The 24822-nt window shown below is 35.3% G+C and overlaps 1 protein-coding gene across 1 annotated transcript in view; it reads right to left on the bottom strand.

Moving 5' to 3' along the window:
* LOC110451861 (zinc transporter ZIP11-like) overlaps positions 1-18005 on the bottom strand; it is a 42476-nt gene extending 24471 nt beyond the window's left edge. Inside the window, exons 1-8 of the mRNA XM_021500082.1 lie at positions 17852-18005; positions 17034-17072; positions 15813-15980; positions 15588-15696; positions 11370-11552; positions 10959-11028; positions 9472-9570; positions 8395-8553 (exon numbers count right to left, since the gene is read on the bottom strand). Coding sequence (XP_021355757.1) covers positions 8395-8553; positions 9472-9570; positions 10959-11028; positions 11370-11552; positions 15588-15696; positions 15813-15980; positions 17034-17072; positions 17852-17959 — 935 coding nt within the window. The 5' untranslated portion in view covers positions 17960-18005. The remainder of the gene's footprint in view (positions 1-8394; positions 8554-9471; positions 9571-10958; positions 11029-11369; positions 11553-15587; positions 15697-15812; positions 15981-17033; positions 17073-17851) is intronic.
* Positions 18006-24822: the final 6817 nt, after the last annotated feature.

Raw genomic sequence — 24822 nt, 5'->3', positions numbered from 1 at the left:
ACTGGATGTAGACTGTGACATATAACCTGGAGTGACATATTACAGGGAGTGATGCACTGGATGTAGACTGTGACATATAACCTGGAGTGACATATTACTGGGAGTGATGCACTGGATGTAGACTGTGAAATATAACCTGGAGTGACATATTACTGGGAGTGATGCACTGGATGTACACTGTGACAGATTACTTGGAGTGACATATTACTGGGAGTGATGCACTGGATGTAGACTGTGAAACATAACTTGGAGTGACATATTACTGGAAGTGATGCACTGGATGTAGACTGTGACATATAACCGTGAGTTACATATTACCGGGAGTGATGCACTGGATGTAGACTGTGACATATAACCTGGAGTGACATATTACTGGGAGTGATGCACTGGATGTAGACTGTGACATATTACATAGAGTGACATATTACAGGGAGTGATGCACTGGATGTAGACTGTGACACATTACATGGAGTGACATATTACAGGGAGTGATGCACTGGATTTAGACTGTGACACATTACATGGAGTTACATATTACTGGGATTGATGCACTGGATGTAGATTGTGACATATAACCTGGAGTTACATATTACTGGGAGTGATACACTGGATGTAGACTGTGACATATAACCTGGAGTGACATATTTCTGGGAGTGATGCACTGGATGTAGACTGTGACACATTACATGGAGTGACATATCACTGGAAGTGGTGCACTGGATGTAGACTGTGACACATAACTTGGAGTGACATATTACTGGGAGTTATGCACTGGATGTAGTCTGTGACATATAACCTAGAGTGACATATTACAGGGAGTGATACACTGGATGTAGACTGTGACATATAACCTGGAGTGACATACTACTGGGAGTGATGCACTGGATGTAGACTGTGACACATAACCTGGAGTGACATATTACAGGGAGTGATGCACTGGATGAAGACTATGGCACAGTACATAGAGTGATATGCCATAGACAGTAACATATTACATGGAGTGACATTTAATTGTTCATTTGTTTTCTTAGAGTTATGCCTAGCAACAGATCACCCAAAAATGAATACTCAAGGACAACTCTAAAGTGCCCTCTCATGTCCACCCAGTCATATTATTAGGTTTGATAAGAGAACAGGGAGTGATACATTACGTGTAGTGAATAACTACACATTTGTGTAACTGTACAGATGTATGCTGTGCAAACTGTAGCTGTACAAACTGCATGTGTGTACCTGTCTATATGTGAAACTAAAACTGTTCATGAATGAAACTCATTGTATATATAATCAACTACTTTTACATGTGTGTAACTAACTGTACATGTATGTACTTACTGCCCATGTGTGTACCAACTGCACATGTGTGTAACTAACTGTACATGTGTGTAACTAACTGTACATGTCTGTAACTAACTGTACATGTATGTACTTACTGCCCATGTGTGTACCAACTGTACATGTGTGTAACTAACTGTACATGTCTGTAACTAACTGTACATGCATGTAACTTATTGTTAATGTGTATGTGTAACTACTATTACATGTGTGTAACTAACTGTTCATGTGTGTAACTAACTGTAAATGTATGTAAACAACTATACATATGTGTAACTATCTGTACATGTATGAACTCACTATACATGCATGTAACTAATTGTACATGTATGTAACTAACTGCACATCTGTGTAACAAACTGTACACATGTGTAACTAAATGTACATAAGTGTATATGTCACATGTGTAACTCACTGAAGATGTGAGTAACCGAATGTACATGTGTAATATAACTGACTAATATACTATATCATGTAACAGCATGTATATTTCAAACAACTTTAAACATGTATGTAACTAACAGTACATATGTATTACTCACTCTACATATGTGTAACTGCACTGTAATGTAATAATAATGTGTTAAACCATTTTGAACATGTATGTAAGTAACTGTACATTTTTTTGATAAATATTTGTATATGAGCATAAACATTGTACATAATTTTACAATACATATGAGTATAGCTGTAGGTGTGTTGCTATTGAAAGCAGTACCAGTCACAAATGCCACCCCCACCCACTGCCTTCCATTCCTGGCCAGGTTTTAGGACAGGAAGTATTGTGGGCTGACTGTCAGCCACACATTAGAGGAATGTAGGGAATGTTCTCAGGACTCTCTCTACCACACTTACACAGGAAGCTGGGCCACACTGCAAATCCTCTAAACACTTCCACTCATAATTATAATGAGACAGTTTCAGTGGTTCATTCTTAAGATGCAGTATTTTGAAAAAAGCATTTCAATGATTTTAAAATTCCATATGTATTTCTCCGGTACTTGATATTTTCCAGAGCCAGGTGGTACTTGTTAAGTGAAATGTTCCTCAATACGTGGGTCTAAGCACACCTGTATATACTCAATCCTATCAATTTATTCATCAGTATTCAAATATATCCACCGAGTATATTTCTACAAATATATAGGGGGGTAGGTTATATATATAGAAGATTTTTAAAACTACATCTCTATTCTGTCAAATATTCCCAATAGAAAAAATAAGTTACCTGTAAGTATTCAAACAGGAGTACCACGGGGCGGAACAATATACGCCCATCAAATACCATATAGTGTTATATACTTTCTTACATTGAAATAAGATCTCCCTGCATCATTCTAAGAGTGGAAAGCTGACATGCTATAAACAAGAATTCCACGGAAGTGGATGTGTCGCCTGCGCAGGAAGCTGGGAGATTACGAAGAAATAGATACACTTTTCATTTCAAGAAATAATGTTAAAAATAAGCAATATTCATAGATTATGTTTTTGGATGGCATCATTTTGTTATATAATCTGTTATTCTGGGAAGAATACTCGGAGATTTCAGGAACTTGCTATGGATACTCATTGTCTCAATTCCAAGTTTAATTTTTATGATTTGTCGGATGGTTTCCCATAAATAAATGAATAAACTTGTGGATTATGATGTTAAACAGCTAGTGTTGTCAATAACATTTGGAGTAAGACGCCATTTCAGAGGTATACATGGTGGGTCAAGTCGTAGATCAAAGCCAGTGACCTTGACCTTTGACCTTCGGACCTGAAAAGCAATCCACAGCAAGCACTTTTGGTAAGGAAGCACTGCATGAAGTTTAAGTTTGATCGGACCAAGGAAAATAAAGTTATCGCATGAAAACAGATTTTCTATTTATAGTAACAGTGACCTTGGACCTTCGGACCTGAAATGCAATCCCAAGCAAGCACTTTGGTAAGGAAGCACTGCATGAAGGTTGAGTTTAATCGGAAACTCAAGTTATCACACGAAAACCTCTGTGCCGACATAGCAATACCTATGTGTCACCAGCTTTTCGCAGGCGACACAAAAATGTAGGAGAAAATCTCTGGACAAAAATCGAATACTGAAATGAACAAAGGGCAATAACTTTTGCAAAAATCGTTGAATCAAAATGATTTTAAGGGAGACACAACTTCATATCATGATTATAATATATACCAAGTTTCAAAGAGATCCATTGACAAATGTAGAAGGAGATTGCCGGACAAAAATCAAATACTGAAATAAACAAAGGGCAATAAGTTTTGCAAAAATTTATTGAATCAAAATTCGTTTCAAGGAAACACAATAACATATCATGATTATTTAGCCTATTAAGTTTCAAAGAAATCCATCTAAAAACAAAAGTCAAATGTATTAGGGGATTGCCGGACAAACAAAAGTTTATGCAGGATGGACGGAAAACCCCATACCATAATACTTCTGTCAAATTTGACGGGCAAATAAAAATGATAAGACAGTATCCTTAAGAGCATTTTTTTTTAAGACAATACCTTTTTGAAATCAAAAGCAATAGTGTACTGGAAACAAACCAAACTGTCACAAAACCTGGTACATTTATCTCTGGTTTATACTACAACACTGACACAAAACCTGGTACATTTATCTCTGTTTTATACTCCAACACTGACACAAAACATGGTACATTTATCTCTGTTTTATACTCCAACACTGACACAAAACATGGTACATTTATCTCTGTTTAATACTCCAACACTGACACAAAACCTGGTACATTTATCTCTGTTTTATACTCCAACACTGACACAAAACATGGTACATTTATCTCTGTTTTATACTCCAACACTGACACAAAACATGGTACATTTATCTCTGTTTTATACTCCAACACTGACACAAAACATGGTACATTTATCTCTGTTTTATACTCCAACACTGACACAAAACATGGTACATTTATCTCTGTTTTATACTCCAACACTGACACAAAACATGGTACATTTATCTCTGTTTTATACTCCAACACTGACACAAAACATGGTACATTTATCTCTGTTTTATACTCCAACACTGACACAAAACATGGTACATTTATCTCTGTTTTATACTCCAACACTGACACAAAACATGGTACATTTATCTCTGTTTTATACTCCAACACTGACACAAAACATGGTACATTTATCTCTGTTTTATACTCCAACACTGACAGACAAACCTTATTCCTGTTTTATACTCCAACACAGACACACAAAACTTATTCCTGTTTTATACTCAACACTGACACAAAACATGGTACATTTATCTCTGTTTTATACTCCAACACTGACACAAAACATGGTACATTTATCTCTATTTATACTCCAACACTGACACAAAACCTGGTACATTTATCTCTGTTTTAGACCCCACCACAGACAGACAAACCTTATTCCTGTTTTATACTCCAACTCTGACACACAAACCTTATCTGTTTTATACTCCAACACAGACACACAAACCTTATCCCTGTTTTATACTCCAACACTGACAGATATGCCTTATCTTTGTTTTATACTCCAACACTGACACACAAACCTTATCTCTGTTTTATACCCCAACACTGACACACAAACCTTATTCCTGTTTTATACCCCAACACTGACACACAAACCTCATCTCTGTTTTATACTCCAACACTGACACACAAACCTTATTCCTGTTTTATACTCCAACACAGACGCACAAACCTTATCTCTGTTTTATACCCCGACACTGACACACAAACCTTATTCCTGTTTCATACTCCAACACAGACACACAAACCTTATTCCTGTTTTATACTCTAACACAGACACACAAACCTTATCTCTGTTTTATACTCCAACACTGACACACAAACCTTATCCCTGTTTTAAACTCCAACACAGACAGATATGCCTTATCTCTGTTTTATACTCCAACACTGACACACAAACCTTATCCCTGTTTTATACCCCAACACTGACACACAAACCTTATTCCTGTTTTATACTCCAACACAGACACACAAACCTTATCTCTGTTTTATACCCCAACACAGACACATAAACCTTATCTCTGTTTCATACTCCAACACTGACAGACAAACCTAATCCCTGTTTTATACTCCAACACTGACACAAAACATGGTACATTTATCTCTGTTTTATACTCCAACACTGACACAAAACATGGTACATTTATCTCTGTTTTATACTCCAACACTGACAGACAAACCTTATTCCTGTTTTATACTCCAACACAGACACACAAAACTTATTCCTGTTTTATACTCAACACTGACACAAAACATGGTACATTTATCTCTGTTTTATACTCCAACACTGACACAAAACATGGTACATTTATCTCTATTTATACTCCAACACTGACACAAAACCTGGTACATTTATCTCCGTTTTAGACCCCACCACAGACAGACAAACCTTATTCCTGTTTTATACTCTGACACACAAACCTTATCTGTTTTATACTCCAACACAGACACACAAACCTTATCCCTGTTTTATACTCCAACACTGACAGATATGCCTTATCTTTGTTTTATACTCCAACACTGACACACAAACCTTATCTCTGTTTTATACTCATATAGTGTGGAAATAAATCATCCAACCGGAGCCCAGCAACCACTTTAAATATGCATAGAATCTGTCAAACATTTCAACCGGAGTGAGAGACTTGGGTTATTAGCACACCAGCCATGCATGTTTGATCAAAACTTCGTCATTACTTTATAAGATATAGTGCGGAAAGTGAAAAACAGATTGATACAATGATTTAAATTGGGCACCTGCATCTTAATGTTGGTTCCAAATTATGTGTAAGTGGGAATATCTGATAATTTGTGTACAGGTTGAATATCTGATAATTTTGTGTAAAGGTGAGAATATCTACGCATTTTGTGTACAGGAAGAATATCTGAGAATTATGAGAATGTGTGAGAATGTCTATAATCTGTTATTTATCATCCGTAACTGAAATAGTTTCAGTATGCTGTGGTTATTTTCTGTACATACAAGGGCACTGGTACTGGGTACTAGCTGGGTACTGTTTACCTGAGCACACAAAGGAGGAAGGGGAGATTCCAGTTTTGGTAATTGTGTGTTACATATCATGCGTAAATGATTTGTAAACTTATATATGTTTCTGTGGAAAAGAACAAATGTTTCTTTATCTCAATGTATTTTGTTACAATTTTATAAATCTGCTGATTCCAGATTATTTCTAACCCCTCACACCGGCCCTTCTCTTGTAGCCTCCTGGAAACATTCTAGGGGAGATAACCTCATTACACACATTAGGCCAACAAACCAAGGCAAAAATGAAATATTGTTTTAAATAAACAATAAATAATAGTTTTATATGCAATTATTACCAGATCGAAACATGAAATTGTAAAATGGCTTTTGGTAGTAAAACAAGCACCAAATATTACAATACTCGTTCTAACTCTTTCTGTATGCAGTGATGTTATTGTGACATTGAACTTTGAAAATATAACAAATGAAAAAAATGTTGGTTTCCATCAAACATATCAATATTTTCACACATGCTTTGTGATCCTATACACCATTGTATTCTGTCATCCTCATTTTCTAAACATGTATAACATTACAGTTACCTTATTTTCTATACATGCATAACATTACGGTTACCTTATTTTCTATACATGTATAACATTACGGTTACCTTATTTTCTATACATGTATAATATTACGGTTACCTTATTCCCTACACATGTATAACATTACAGTTACCTTATTTTCTATTCATGGTTAACATTACAGTTGCCTTATTTTCTATACATGTATAACATTACAGTTACCTTATTTTCTATTCATGGTTAACATTACAGTTGCCTTATTTTCTATACATGTATAACATTACAGTTACCTTATTTTCTATACATGGTTAACATTACAGTTACCTTATTTTCTATACATGGTTAACATTACAGTTACCTTATTTTCTATCCATGTATAACATTACAGTTACCTTATTTTCTATACATGCATAACATTACAGTTACCTTATTTTCTATACATGCATAACATTACAGTTACCTTATTTTCTATACATGCATAACATCACGGTTACCTTATTTTCTATACATGTATAACATTACAGTTACCTTATTTTCTATTCATGGTTTACATTACAGTTACCTTATTTTCTATACATGTATAACATTACAGTTACCTTATTTTCTTTTCATGGTTAACATTACGGTTACCTTATTTTCTATTCATGGTTAACATTACAGTTACCTTATTTTCTATCCATGTATAACATTACAGTTACCTTATTTTCTATGCATGTATAATATTACGGTTACCTTATTTTCTATTCATGGTTAACATTAAGGTTACCTTATTTTCTATACATGTATAACATTACGGTTACCTCATTTTCTATACATGTATAACATTACGGTTACCTTATTTTCTATACAATGTTGGGTTAACTAACCTCTTTTTTCCTATAATGTTGTGATTACCCCACAAAGGCAACATATGCTGCAATTTCAAAACGTTGTAAACATTTAAACACTTTGTCAGTAGACCGCCTCCTCACTATGTCTCATAAAAACTCTTGTCAAGTGTTGGGGTTCTCTTTACTTGTCATTATAGAATGACTCTTTTTGGAATATTGTGCGGACTGTCACATATTTTGAAACATCCACAAAAGATTTATTATGATCGGTTGCACAAAGTTGTAAAGTTGTACAAAATATAAGTATTTTAAAAACAAGGAGCAATGATGTAATGATTATTCCTTAATGTATCAATTATAGCATATTCTAAGAAGGCTTGAAACTAGAAAAATATCTCTTCAATTTTATACCAACAAAATTTAGATTGTGTAATATTTCATATTACCTCTTGAATCAGCTAGATAGTCAAACATATCAAGAGAAAATGTAACATTTGAGACCTAGATGAGACATGTGAAGAAGTTCAATATTTAAATATGCAGGCCACACTATTGTTAACAGATGGAAGTTTTATAATTCAAAGTTAAGGTCATGACTATGTAGCCAGCTAGTTTTTACTCACCAAGTTTGTGCCTCGGGTATGATGTCATCAACGACTACATATATCATGGCTCCAGCAGCAAAGGCCAAAGCATAGGGCAGGATGGGCTCCGCTATAGACACAGCCACCACGCCAAACAGACCCGCTATTGGCTCCACCATCCCACTAAGCTGGCCATACCTAGAGGTCAAAGGTTACACAATCATTCAATCCCTCCACAATCACGTTTAAATATTTTTTAAGGAAACTTGAGGGGACCTAAAACAAAAAACCTTCAAAACAAAAAGTGTTCAAGAAGCTTCCATGATACAAATATGGCTTAGTTTAAGCATGTATGAAGCAATTTGATATGAGAAATGAAACTAGCAATTACTAAATAAAAGTTTACTGAGGTATAGGATAAGTATAACCACCATTTAAATCACTAACAGAATTATTCTATATTAGTGTGCTGTGGTATAGGATAAGTATAACCAACATCTAAATCACTAACACAGTTATTCTATATACATGCATACAGTCTATATAAAACTAATGTATAGTTGATTCTGGTTGTTTGAAGCTGATACATTAAGTTTTATAATACCTGCTGCCCATCTCTTGTAAAACTTTCAAGTATTGAAGATATCTGCTATACATCAAATTTAGCCAAAAATTGTTTTTATTACTATTCTTATTATTGATTTAAGTCATGATTTTGGCATCATTATTTATATTCGTTATAAAAATTATGTTTAGACGAAATAAATATGGTTGGAAAATTGACATTTCTTTTTTCATTTTAAGCCATTTTCCATTTTTATTTTGTTAATTTCAACTGGGCACAAATGTTTTCATAAACAATATTTCATGCATACACCCACAATTTCTACAATTTTCCATTATGAAGCTTTTAACAAATATTTTCCTGCCTGTTTATGAAGTCAAAACACATTTCTAACTAAGTCTGAATGTGTCTATGTATCTAACATTTCAATAGCTTAGCAAAAACAACACAATCCATCAAAGCAGGTAGACTTGAACAAGTTACAAACAAATGAAAATCTGGGGCTAAAATTGATCCAGAGTACATCTTGTCCTTTGATTACACACACTTACCAGAAACTTTTCCACACTGACAAGCCTGAACCACGTAATGGTAAGCTGACTGCCAGTCCCTCAGGAAAATTCTGTATACCAATTCCAATAGCTAAATTTCTGAAAATAGAAAACTAATATCAACTTTAATTTTCTAAAATGATGCAAAATGAAGGTCCAAGCATTCATATAAAGTTTGGTCAGTAGTCTTGTTGTTTTGAAAAAGGTATACAATTCAGGGTAGGAAGGCAAAAAGTACTAACACAAATCAATCAGTGGTTGTCTAATAGGATTGGAGTGGGGGCAGCCGGGAAGTGGAGAGGAGCTGATCATGTGTGGAGTGGAAATGTGAAATGGAGAGGAAGAAGGGTGTGAAGAAGAATTAAGAAGGGATGAGTTAAGTGGGGATGATTGAACTGGAAGGAAACATTGATAGGGATTTGAGAAGGCAAACAGAGAGGAATGGAGTGGAGAATGGGTAAAGTGAAAAAGAATAGCCTGAAGAGGGAATCAATGGGAAAAGTGATCAAACAGAAAATGTGAGTTGGTTTTGGATAAAGGATGGTACGAAATTATGGATTTGAGAAGGGATGAGGTAGAAAATTACAAGAGACAAAGAGAGAGAGACAGGGTGTAATGAGGAATTACTGGAGAGAGAGACAGGGTGTAATGAAGTATTACTGGAGAGAGAGAGAGAAAGAGAAAGAGACAGGGTGTAATGAGGAATTACTGGAGAGAGAGAGAGAGAGAGAGAGACAGGGTGTAATGAGGAATTACTGAAGAGAGAGAGAGAGAGGGAGATCCATGATTATTAGATTCTTTCCTACCCAGAAGTGTAGGATAGGGAAATTCTAAATCAGAAGTTTTCAAATTTGGATCAATCATGGACTTGCTGAGGGTTTTGCATCAATTTGAAAATCCTGATGGTGGAATATTGCTATCCTAGTACACTCTTGGGCATGAAAGAGTATTTTTCTCTTATTCCTATCACCAGGTTAAGCTAATTAAGAAACCACAAAATGGTGTTGGTTTCCACATTGCTGCATCAGAATGTTTCCAATCGGGTGACATCACACAAATGTTATTACGACGTCACGCATGTGAAACAGGGTGCAAGATAGATATTTCTTATACCACTTTCTTGCCATGAACAGTTATGTCATACACACTAAGAAATGAGAAAATATAAAAAAGGGTCTAGAGTAAAAGTAATATATAACATAAATTTCAGGGAAGGAATTTATGGTACTGTTACAGGAAAGAGAATAGTGTACTTCCACCAGGGATCGAACCCTCGATCCCTAGGTTCCGACATGTAGTTTGATGCTCTACCACTGAGCTAAAGGGAAATTCCCTCTAGCTCAAGCTAGAAGACGACAGTAATCCTATGTTCAATTAAAATCTGCCACAGTACCAAGGTTGAGAAACATTTAACTAATTTAAGGACAAAAAAGGTATCTGAACTGGGTAGGGTACAGTCTATCTCACCTGCCTAATATTCGTCTCACCTGGCATTTTCAAATGTAGCAGCAGGTGATTTTCCTATAGCACCAAATCCTACTCCTACAGCTAGGCCTTCTGTAATGACAACACAAGCTTACTGGTCAAGGGGACATAACTCTACCTACTGAAGGTAAATTTGTTAGAATTTTTATTGATAAAAATGAAAGTGTCTAAAATGTAATTTATTTTAAACAGTCTTCAAAAATACATCAGTCCAAAAAACACTTTTATCAAATTTGGTATGCAAGCTGGATATATTTTTCACACTCAAACACGAGGAAGTTGTGTACACACTAGATTCAGACACTTACCTGGAACGTTCTCCATAGTTAAAACGCACCCTTACCTGGAACGTTCTCCATAGTTAACACGCACCCTTACCTGGAACGTTCTCCATAGTTAACACGCACCCTTACCTGGAATGTTGTGTATGGTTATTGCTATGATCAGTAACAGTATGCGTTTCCACTGAATGCTTATAGGCGGCGCCCCTCCTAGGCTGTGATCCTCTATATCTATATTCTCCCTGTGTGACTGTGGTCCTACGTTTGGCTGTTTTCTACGCAGGGCAGGATTGGTTGATAATGAAAACGGGTCCCCTGAAGTTTACAACAAACACACATATAAATCTATTTGGTAGAAATAGTAAATTTCCTTTCGGGCACCAGCTCTTTTTTCTTCTCAAAATCTATGCTGGAAACCATATAAATAATTCTGTCTTAGTTACAATTGACTGAGTTTATTATAATCCAAGTAAATTATAGTCAGAAATAGTCAAATATAGATGATCTTACATGAGTTTTCATTTCATGAGAAGCTATAGATTATTTATTTTTCATTTTAGTGTGTATCTGGCAAGCTAAAGTAAAAAGAAATTGAATTAATTTCACAACCCTATATGAAAAGGAAACAAATACAAGATTGTTTTATCACAAGATCAAGAATTTTTATGAAAATGCAAAATAAAATCAATTTGCTACCATTTCATTCCTGGAGTCTTAAATTCCAGTATTTTCTCCATTGTGTTATCATTAGATATAGCACTAGCCATTAGTTAAAGCACTAGCATTAGATATATCACTGGCGATTAGATATATCACTAGCCATTAGATATATCACTAGCCATTAGATATAGCACTAGCCATTAGTTATATCACTGGCCATTAGATATATCACTGGCCATTAGATATATCACTGGTCATTAGATATATCACTGGCCGTTAGATATATCAATGGCCATTATATATATCACTAGCCATTAGATATATCACTAGCAATTAGATACATCAATGGCAATTAGATATAGCGCTAGCCATTAGATATATCACTAGCCATTAGATATATCAATGGCAATTAGATATAGCGCTAGCCATTAGATATATCACTAGCCATTAGATATATCAATGGCAATTAGATATAGTGCTAACCATTAGATATATCAATGGCAATTAGATATAGCGCTAGCCATTAGATATATCACTAGCCATTAGATATATCAATGGCAATTAGATATATCACTGGCCATTAGTTATATCACAGGCCATTAGATATATCACAGGCCATTAGATATATCACTGGCCATTAGATATATCACTGGCCATTAGATATATCACTGGCCATTAGATATATCACTGGCCATTAGATATATCACTGGCCATTAGATATATCACTGGCCATTAGATATATCACTGGCCATTAGATATATCACTGGCCATTAGATATATCACTGGCCATTAGATATATCACTGGCCATTAGATATATCACTGGCCATTAGATATATCACTGGCCATTAGATATATCACTGGCCATTAGATATATCACTAGCCATTAGATATAGCACTAGCGTTTAGATATATCACTGGCCATTAGATATATCAATGGCAATTAGATATAGCACTAGCCATTAGATATATCACTGGCCATTAGATATATCACTGGCCATTAGATATATCACTGGCCATTAGATATATCACTGGCCATTAGATATATCACTGGCCATTAGATATATCACTGGCCATTAGATATATCACTGGCCATTAGATATATCACTGGCCATTAGATATATCACTGGCCATTAGATATATCACTGGCCATTAGATATATCACTGGCCATTAGATATATCACTGGCCATTAGATATATCACTGGCCATTAGATATATCACTGGCCATTAGATATATCACTGGCCATTAGATATATCACTGGCCATTAGATATATCACTGGCCATTAGATATATCACTGGCCATTAGATATATCACTGGCCATTAGATATATCACTGGCCATTAGATATATCACTGGCCATTAGATATATCACTGGCCATTAGATATATCACTGGCCATTAGATATATCACTGGCCATTAGATATATCACAGGCCATTAGATATATCACTGGCCATTAGATATATCAATGGCCATTAGATATATCACTGGCCATTAGATATATCACTAGCCATTAGATATAGCACTAGCGTTTAGATATATCACTGGCCATTAGATATATCAATGGCCATTAGATATATCACTGGCCATTAGATATATCACTAGCGTTTAGATATATCACTAGCGTTTAGATATATCACTAGCCATTAGATATATCAATGGCAATTAGATATAGTGCTAACCATTAGATATATCAATGGCAATTAGATATAGCACTAGCCATTATATATATCACTGGCCATTAGATATATCACTGGCCATTATATATATCACTGGCCATTAGATAGCCATTAGATATATCAATGGCATTTAGATATAGTGCTAGCCATTAGATATTTCAATGGCAATTAGATATAGTGCTAACCATTAGATATATCAATGGCATTTAGATATACCCCCAGCCATTAGATATATCAATGGGAATTAGATATATAACTAGCCATTAGTTATATCACAGGCCATTAGATATATCACGGGCCATTAGATATATCAATGGAAATTAGATATAGCACTAGCCATTATATATATCAATGGCAATTAGATATAGCACCAGCCATTAGATATATCACTAGCCATTAGATATATCAAAGGCAATTAGATATAGCGCAAGCCATTCCAAAAAGGGGGGGGGGGGCAAGGGGAATGATTAATTTGTTAATACATAACGATAATTGAGAAATCTGCAAAAAAACTTGAGTCCCATAATTTTGGTCACCTGTCATAGTGTAAACGAGGGACTAAAATTAGTAAATGGTTTAAATTATCTTCTTATATTGATCTTTTGAGGTACGGGCATGTGAATGTATCTGTACTAGATGCATAATTAGTTTGGTTAACTAAATCTATCTGTACATTATCCTCATTCTCTACTTTATACTTACTAGATGTGTAATTAGTTTGGTTAACTAAATCTATGTGTACATTATCCTCCTTCTCTACTTTATCATTACTAGATGTGTAATTAGTTTGGTTAACTAAATCTATCTGTACATTATCCTCCTTCTCTACTTTATAATTACTAAATGTGTAATTAGTTTTGTTAACTAAATCTATCTGTACATTATCCTCCTTCTCTACTTTATCATTACTAGATGCATAATTTGTTTGATTAACTAAATCTATCTTTACATTATACTCTTTCTCTACTTTATAATTACTAAATGTGTAATTAGTTTGGTTAACTAAATCTATCTGTACATTATCCTCCTTCTACTTTATACTTACTAGATGTGTAATTAGTTTGATTAACTAAATCTATCTGTACATTATCCTCCTTCTACTTTATACTTACTAGATGTGTAATTAGTTTGGTTAACAAAATCTATCTGTACATTATCCTCCTTCTCTACTTTATACTTACTAGATGTGTAATTAGTTTGATTAACTAAATCTATCTGTACATTATCCTCCTTCTCTACTTTATATACTTACTAGATGTGTAATTAGTTTGGTTAACTAAATCTATCTGTACATTATCCTCCTTCTCTACTTTATACTTACTAGATGTGTAATTAGTTTGATTAACTAAATCTATCTGTACATTATCCTCCTTCTCTACTTTTTATACTTACTAGATGTGTAATTAGTTTGGTTAACTAAATCTATCTGTACATTATCCTCTTCTACTTTTATCATTACTAGATGTGTAATTAGTTTGATTAACTAAATCTATCTGTACATTAGTCTCCTTCTCTACTTTATATACTTACTAGATGTGTAATTAGTTTGGTTAACTAAATCTTTCTGTACATTATCCTCTTCTACTTTTATCATTACTAGATGTGTAATCAGTTTGATTAACTAAATCTATCCGTACATTATCCTCCTTCTCTACTTTTATCATTACTAGAGGTGTAATTAGTTTGATTAACTAAATATATCTGTACATTATCCTCCTTCTCTACTTTTATCATTACTAGATGGGTAATTAGTTTGATTAACTAAATCTATCTGTACATTATCCTCCTTCTCTACTTTTATCATTACTAGATGTGTAATTAGTTTGATTAACTAAATCTATCCGTACATTATCCTCCTTCTCTACTTTATATAATTACTAGATGTGTAATTAGTTTGGTTAACTAAATCTGTCTGTACATTACCCTCTTCTACTTTATACTTACTAGATGTGTTATTAGTTTGATTAACTAAATATATCTGTACATTATCCTCCTTCTCTACTTTATACTTACTAGATGTGTAATTATTTTGGTTAACAAAATCTATCTGTACATTATCCTCCTTCTCTACTTTGGATGAAGCTGCTTCTAGTGTCACAATGAGGTTGGAACTGTTGGCTCCCTGAAACACAATCACACACAAATGTAGCCTCAAACTCAGCAACAAACATTCCTGATAGAAATCCATCAGTAAAACTGTTAATTACAGGAAATGTCCCTCCTACAAAAGATACTCACCAAGTAAGGCATGAGAACGTCAGCACCATACACAAACACGGCTCCTAGTATAAATCCTATGCTAACAGGAATGAAGGACCACTGTCCCTGTTCTCCATACAGACCAGAACGTTCAGCCATTTCTATAGCGGGGGCAAGAAGTGACCAGTAGGACGCAGCTGTCATCACCTGGAAGACAACAAGAGAATTATAGAATTATAAGTCATACTGGGATGATTTGTGTTGGTAAATGTGGTAAACCTCACCAGGTCTACTAGGGGTATTTATTTTGTTTAGCGTCCTAATAACAGCTTAGATCATTTAATGGTTTGCCTCTGTACAGTTAATGTATGCATGTGTGCTGAAGGTGGTATCTTGGTGTATTTGACTCAATGTGATATCAAAGATCTGATGTCGACTTTGAAAAGTAGTACCTCTCGTAAATACCATGCCAAAGGCAAACTAAATCACCACCCAACACTACTGGCAAATCCTACCAGCCCCAGTTTTTTTTTAATTTACCCAGGGTGTGTGATATGACCTTGTGATTTGTGACATGACTGAATGAATTTTGGACACAACCCATTTCTACCTGATGAAAATTTGACTTAAGTGTTGTTTTTCTTACATGTACATGAACAAGATCTTTTTAACACACCTGGTTACCCCAAGTTTTGTAACATGACTCTAAAATTAATGACACAACCAATGTAGGCCTTTAAATTTTGCGATATTTGAACAGCATACATATCTGTTAATCTGTTATTTTGGAATCTACTAAATTGATCCTTACTTGCAAAAGATAATTATGAAAATTTGTTGTTGATCATGAAATTAATGTGTCACATTAAATCAACATTTCACAAGCAATGCTGAATATTGGATCCAACTCGGAGACCTTGATGTGGAGGTCACAGGTGTTAGAGACACTAAAATAATGATTGTAGGAATTTAAAATATATATCTTTTCTACCATTATTATACATGTAGAAATTTATAATGCTCAATAATAATAAATTGTGTTATCAATTTGACAATTCTCCCAGTTTTTGATATTCAGAGAGGGTGTGATACAAAACTTATCTCCCACCAGGCCCTCATACAGTGACCTTCAATGGGGCCTTATTCAGTATACATGTATGATATATTGATTTTAGGCTAAAAAAACCATTGTACAAATAAATCATTCTTATTGCCTAAAGAAGAAAATATTTGAGTAAAGACTATAGCATTACTACTTACACCAGCAGCAAACCCCAGACTGGCATCCAACACTTTTCTCTGTAACAAATTCAAATGAAGTTCATATAAAACCAGATTTAATTTGTGAATGTTCCTGCCTGTTTTGGTGTATGCATCTATATATAAATCACCCAATTTGGACTAGTCTGTACTATATATTATCACCCAATTTGGACTAGTATGTACTATATACAATCACACAGCAACTTACTTTCTTTAGGTCAAACAAAATAAACGTAGTGTTTCTGTTTTCAGCTCTTAAAAAATACAGTCTACAAGTAAGTACATTTAGTTAAAACTTTTTTATTTTTCATTTTTTTTATTATAAAGAATAAAAAAATCTATATTGCAACAACCTTAAAACTATATGTACCAAACACGCACAACTTATGCCTTAACTTTTGTTTATTCTAGCCTTCAATATATGTACACGAACACATGAATGTATCGATTCTACCACCGTCCACGTGATAATGAGAAGCAAGGGACGTAAACGCTGCTGTAGATACTAAACTATAACACACAACTTCTCACAACTTACGTGAGATCCGCTACACCTCATACACCTTTATCGAACACCAGATCGACGTTGCAAATTTGAAAAACAATTATGTCCCTGGCAAAGTACAAATAAGACGATTTTGTGTTTTGTGGCATTGTCCAGAGTAGCAGTAAAAGTTACGTAACGCTATTGCACATACGCACACCCGTACGGCATACACACACCTGTACGGCATAGGGCAAACACACCTGGCATACACACACCTGTACGGCATAGGGCAAACACACCTGTGTCGATTTCAGACAAAAGAACGTACCTGATTGCTCTGAAATACAAAAACCAGTCCTGCTCCAGCTGCTGTGAGTCCCCATGTAAACAACGTACCCAGAATTGTCTGGACGGTAGCGCTGTAACCGTCTATCATGTTGCCAACTGTACATGTTATGTACGACCACTTCCGGCTACTTCGTTCCCACACGTGATCACAAAATGAAAGTAGACTGACCCATTTTCATAGACTTGCTCAAGACCAAGAATAGGCGAAATTGAACTTTACGTTTCCTCAAACTATATACAAATGTCATATGAAAATTAAACTTAAATTTACAGCAACCTCACACAGAAAGACCAGTGGACGAGGGGGAAAAGGGAGAAAAAAAACTGCGATGGAAAGGAAAAATAAAGGTGGGTACATGGATAGGTACCAGAGAACTGCATGGTTATTATTGTTAGTGGGGTGTACATGTAGTGCTGACTGTTTCACTGGCAGTAGACGTTTAATTCGGGGTTTGGGGAGGCTAGATTATGATAGTGGATCTGGTTATATATTATATATCATTTTATAATTGAGGTAGTCGGACAATGCAACATACAAGTGTACGTTCCATTATACAATAGGTGTACAGTCTGTACATCTGTACAATAGGTGTACAGTCGACATAAAACAAGATACTATATAAAGATATAAATGAAAAAAATTAAAGCAGGTCATCATCAAACACAAAACCTCTCAAAAAAATAGTCAAAGCAAGAAACAATTCAAACTAAATTATATAACTACAGACCATTTAGTATTAAATCGATTATAGGAAAACTACTACTTCATCGGACCACCAGGGGTACAATACATGAATATCGACAATTTATTTGTCCATGAACAACACGGGTTCTGAAGTGGAAGGTCGTATATCGATATACATGTATATATTGTACAAAGCCTGCTATAGTTATACCCGGACTTCAAAACACATTAAAAAACTTTGATGACATTTTCCCAGTCAATTACAGGTTGCACAATAATGGCCAGGAACATATCGGAGTGAATAGAACATTTCTTGCATAATATGAAACAAAAATTGTTCATTACTGGTCGTGAATCGAAAAACCTGTCACAAGTAGGATCCCAGGACGTGTCATAGGACCTGCGCTGTTTTTGATTTGCGTGAACGATATACCCAAAGTACTTGTGAACAGAATAAAATGATCGCAGATGACGAAACGATTTTATACCAAGGATTGTCATTGGACAAGCACTTGACTGATGTACCAAGTACCTAAGCATTTACCTAAGGCCAGAAAATACGTGATCTCTCAACGTAGTATTAAAAAGGAACGTATTGGAAATTCACATTTGAGGACCTCTGCAGATGTCCGGAATCAATAAAAATATCAAATAGTCATTAAAGATATGTAACGAAGGACTACAATGCCAGCACGTTAACATTTGTACCCAGTCTGTCTTACACAGACACGTTTAAATCTTTCAGATATCAACGATGGACCATAGAAGTGTCAGGTCGGATATTGCAGAAATTGTTAAAATCCATACAGATACAATCCGAGAAAATTTCTTGAAGCCTAGCTTCACATGATCATTGCAAGCTTTGCAAGTTCCAATAAAAGAAGGATGACATTTTGAAAAGTACCAGATCACTGAAGGTTTCATTTCAGGATGAAGATTTTTGAATCTCGAAAAATAAGGCGAATTATCTAAACGAGTTTTTCCAGTCATCTGATTCTTTACAAAGAAGAACATTTTTAACTAGATGTTTCAGCGGTACTTTGGAGAAAAATTACCCGACTTAAAGAATTCATTAAAAAAAACCATGAAAGCTGTACTTGTAAAGTATGTCAAATGCATCAACAATACACCCCTATTTAGCTTTATGTACACCAACACGTTTTTGATACAATCGCAATAAAAACAGTTGTTAAGATGCACAATTAGATTTGGTTCTACATAATGCCGCAACAAAACGAAGCTTACATTGATCTACATATAAATGAAGCGATGATAAACCAAGCATACCTAATGCGATGCAAGGTCTGGTCCTCAGAGGGAAAATTTGAATTAGTTTGGCAAACAAGTGATGTACCGATTCCAGACCACGCCAATCTGTTTGGAAGAATTGGAAGAATCAGCCACTTCTCTATAACCGCATGGAACCTATTGACCTCTCTCTCTTTCTCCCCTCTCTGTGTCTCTCTTCGCCACCTCTCTGTCTCTGTCTCTCTCTCAATTAAAGACAATGTAAATTTATCTGTAATATGCCATGTTGAAAATTTGCAGTAATATATTGTAGGGAAAGGGCTTAATATAAGTTGTTCAACGTGTGGCCAACTCCCATTGTATATGAATTACAAAAGAAATATGTTTAAAACAAAACAAAAAACCTATTGAGGCCACAATAATTTAATTAACAAGAATTCAACACTCATATAACAACATAGTATACCAACATTAAATTTGAACTACTATAACTTCTACTATGTACCTAAAATACAATACAATGTACAGATAGTTGTTAATTTATGAACTTATAATAACAGAGCTGTGACATTATCAGCAATGGACTTTCAAAAATAATCATAAATCATGTAATCACCAATAATATCAACTAACTTTTATTTATATAATAGAGCTGACGGCAGAGGAAATGTAACAAGAGGCCCATGGGCCTTAACGGTCACCTGAGTCCTACAGTATTTATTTTTGTTGTTGAAATATGTACTAATTTGAGTAAAAAATAGTTGAGTATAATGTTAACTTAACTTTGTCAGGACCATGAGCTGATCATTCCTAGACCGATTTTCAGTGAGATCGGCCTATTAGAACTTGTTTTTAAGTTTGAAATAGGTATTTACAAAATGGCGGCCATGGCAGCCGAATTGTATTTCTGATTGACCCGAAACTTTGTCAGGACCATGATTCGATCATTCCTATAAAGTTTCAGTTCAATCGGCCAAGTAGAACTTTACTTTAAGTTTGAAATAGTTATTCAAAATGGCAGCTGTGGCGGCCATATTGGATTTCTGATCGACCCGAAAAATAACAACACTTTGTCAGGACCATGAGGCGATCATTCCTACAAAGTTTCAGTTCAATCGGCCTAGCAGAACTTGACTTTAAGTTTGAAATAGTTTTTCAAAATGGCGGCCGTGGCGGCCATATTGGATTTCTGATCGACCCGAAAAATAACAACACTTTGTCAGGACCATGAGTCGATCATTCCTACAAACTTTCAGTTCAATCGGTCCAGCAGAACTTGACTTTAAGTTTGAAATAGGTTTTCAAAATGGCGGCCGTGGCGGCCATATTGGATTTCTGATCGACCCGAAAAATAACAACACTTTGTCAGGACCATGAGGCGATCATTCCTACCAACTTTCAGTTCAATCGGTCCAGCAGAACTTGACTTTAAGTTTGAAATAGGTTTTCAAAATGGCGGCCGTGGCGGCCATATTGGATTTCTGATCGACCCGAAAAATAACAACACTTTGTCAGGACCATGAGGCGATCATTCCTACCAACTTTCAGTTCAATCGGTCCAGCAGAACTTGACTTTAAGTTTGAAATAGGTTTTCAAAATGGCGGCCGTGGCGGCCATATTGGATTTCTGATCGACCCGAAAAATAACAACACTTTGTCAGGACCATGAGGCGATCATTCCTACCAACTTTCAGTTCAATCGGTCCAGCAGAACTTGACTTTAAGTTTGAAATAGGTTTTCAAAATGGCGGCCGTGGCGGCCATATTGGATTTCTGATCGACCCGAAAAATAACAACACTTTGTCAGGACCATGAGGCGATCATTCCTACCAACTTTCAGTTCAATCGGCCCAGCAGAACTTGACTTTAAGTTTGAAATGTAAAATGTTAACGGACGACGGACGACGACGGACGAAAACGGATAGCAATAGGTCACTTGAGCTAAAGCTCAGGTGACCTAAAAATGTAAACATTGTCAGAATAAAATCTGTGCATCTGTATCTGTAATAGCTTCCGTTACAAAGGTACCCAAAACTAACCTCGCAGTCGTAAATATGGCTGACGGAAAACTGTTCTGTTCGCAGTGTCACAATAAACCTACATGTAAATACCTTTGAGCGAAATCACCGTTTTTGGGATGTTTGACAGCGTTTTTTGGTGCTTCGTTTTCCGGCGGGAAACTTCAACAATCACCTTTCTTTTGTTACTTATGAGGAGGCGATGTGTCATAGTAATATTGGACCCTTGGTTGATACTGATCATGTAGGTAGTCTTTCTCATTTACACATTAAAACGTTGTTGAAACTTTGATCTCAATATGGAATTAATTTGCCGTGACGTGAATTTATAATCAATTTGCCAGTCAAGTCGTTTTGTACAGCTGCATTAACCTTAGTTTTCATTAACTAAGGGAGATTACTATTTCTGTCTACCTAGCTTGCATTCGGACAGATGACTATATCGATAGCAAGTTGATTATTTCCAAACCAAAACTCTCTATTCGAACTCTAGAGTAATTAGAGAAATTAATAACTTCTTGGACCGTTTTCCCATAAAGCGCCAGTCCATGTCCCCTCGTGGTGATGGTACTGCTGAAAGGCGAAATAAATGTAGACACCTCAGTATCATATTTCCGTCATGATTTTGAGTAGCTCTATTATGTCTCCCGATTACAATCGAAATCTATTTTTCTCTCTTACTGTACTCGGCACTGAGGGGAGAGAGATTCTCTTTTTTACTTACGAGGAGATTCATCATTGCTCGTCACCACAACCAAAAGACAATAGACAAAAACAAAGAACAATATAACTAACTTTCACTGCACTTTGAGTTATCTGGGCGCCAAGTTGTCGATTAACTTAACCATAACTTAATGCAAAACTTGATAATTTATTAATTGAGTCGCGGATTTAGGTTTGCAATTTAAGTCAATGATTGAGCAAACCTAATAAGGATTGAAATTGAAAATAAAAGTTGATAAAAATTACAGAAATATATTCATTTAGATAATTCTCAGAAGCACTTTGAAAATTTGCATAAAGGACTTGTAGACCACATTGGATTTTCACTTTTTTGGCCCTTAGCATCACCCCCAAGTCCTCGGAGGACGAAACGGCTGTTTGGTGTACACGGGGGTAATCCCGAGTAACACTCGCCGTTTGGATAACGTCGGAAGAAAAAGTTAGTTTTGCACCAAATACGGTTTACGGCAGAGAAAAAATCTCCCACGATTGGAAGAGTGTTGCGGCAAATTACAAGATTACGTAAGTATAATGATGTGATATAAGCAACAAAGTTGAAACAATGATTACAAAAAAAGCCTGTTGAAGGTATAGATACTATCACATACACGTGTCATAGTAGATTTAATAATTTAATTATTCTGACGTAATACACAAATCTACGTGTATTTGATATAAAGATGAATAAAACGACTCCCCGTGTCATTGAAATGGGAGTAAATAGCTACAATAATAGAACGAATAATACTATTATTATTGAATATATTAATTTATCACATGGACATGAAATTTGTGCATAAACTGCTATTTAATACTTGTGATACGGATTACGAACATGCTCAATTTTAGTTGATACGGATTACGTTCTATGTTGATACGGATTACGTTGTATTAAATCAATTATCAAAAGAGTTTTTTTTATCAATATTTTATATCTCGGTCTCTTCAGGTGAGTTATGTATCTTGTCATTATGCAAAAAAATAAAAAAGGGCACAATAGTTGTGGTGGTGTTACATGTTGACCAGCACACTTATAGTTTGGATAATGTTGAGCCTTAACAATCACTGGTCCCCGCCCCTTATTTGGAAAAGGCATGCCAATGTAAATATATTAATAGCTCTGAGAGACAAAGTAATTTTGAAAATGAATTAATGTTACTCTTTTACATACCCTCAACAGGTCAGTCATGTAATTGTTATTTCACTTGAGTAAGCAAGTTAGACCACGGAATTAGATTAGATATCTAAGTCCGTGATTAGACATGTTATTATACCCCAACAACAAAGTTAGGGGAGTATACTGGAATCAGTATGTCTGTCCCTAAGTTTGTCCAGACAACTCGAGCTCCTTCTAAAGAAATGGGCCAATTTCAACGAATATTCCAGGTATGATAACTACCACCTGAAGTTGTGCATTCAGGTACTATTTGTTTTATTCTGACCCTTTTTGACGAAGTTATGGCCTTTTGTTGAACAAATCCTAAAACGTTTTGTCCGGATAACTTTTTCTTGAGTTATGGATTGATTTCAACGAAACTTTTCAGACATGATAACTCCACCTGCAGTTGTGCATCCAGGTATTCTTTTTTCATTCTGACCTTTATCTACAAAGTTGTGGCCCTTTGTTGAAAAATCCTTGTCGGGACAACTCCTCCAAAACTACTGGGCCTATTTCAACGAAATTTTTCAGATATGATACCTACCCCTTGATGTTGTGCATCCAGGTATTTTTTTCCAACCCTTTTTATGGTGTTATGGCCCCTTTTGTGAAAAATCCTTGTCCTGACAACTTTTCCTAATCAACTCGGCCAATTTTAAAGTTTACAGATATGGTAACTGCCCCCTGATGTTGTGCATCCAAGTAGTACTTTTTTCATTCCAACCCTTTTAAAAGGAGTTATGGTCCTTTGTTGAAAAAAACCTTTGTCTCTTAAACTGCTGGTCTGATTTCAATGAAAGTTTACATATATGGTAATTACCCCCTGATGTCCTGCACTAGGGTCGCATTTCATCCTTTTTTGAAGGATTTATGGCCCTTTGTTTGAAATCTTTGTCCTGGCAACACTTCCTTAACTACTACATGTTTGACGGTTTCAGCAAAACTGGTTCATCTGGGCTAACAAGACTTGGTTTGCGAGTATGTTTTGTCATTGGGAAATACAGAAAGTTTTTATACAGCTGGGTGAATAAAGAAATCATTACTGGTGGGAGACTATGGATTGCTTTGCAATGCTTAACCCTACTCGGCCTTTAGCTAACAATTCTGGTTTATATAGG

Source organism: Mizuhopecten yessoensis, unplaced genomic scaffold (assembly GCF_002113885.1).
Source record: "Mizuhopecten yessoensis strain PY_sf001 unplaced genomic scaffold, ASM211388v2 scaffold6217, whole genome shotgun sequence".
Classification (NCBI taxonomy): Eukaryota; Metazoa; Mollusca; class Bivalvia; order Pectinida; family Pectinidae; genus Mizuhopecten; species Mizuhopecten yessoensis.
The sequence above is the reverse complement of the archived record's forward strand: the minus strand, read 5'-3'. Positions and strand labels throughout refer to the sequence as shown.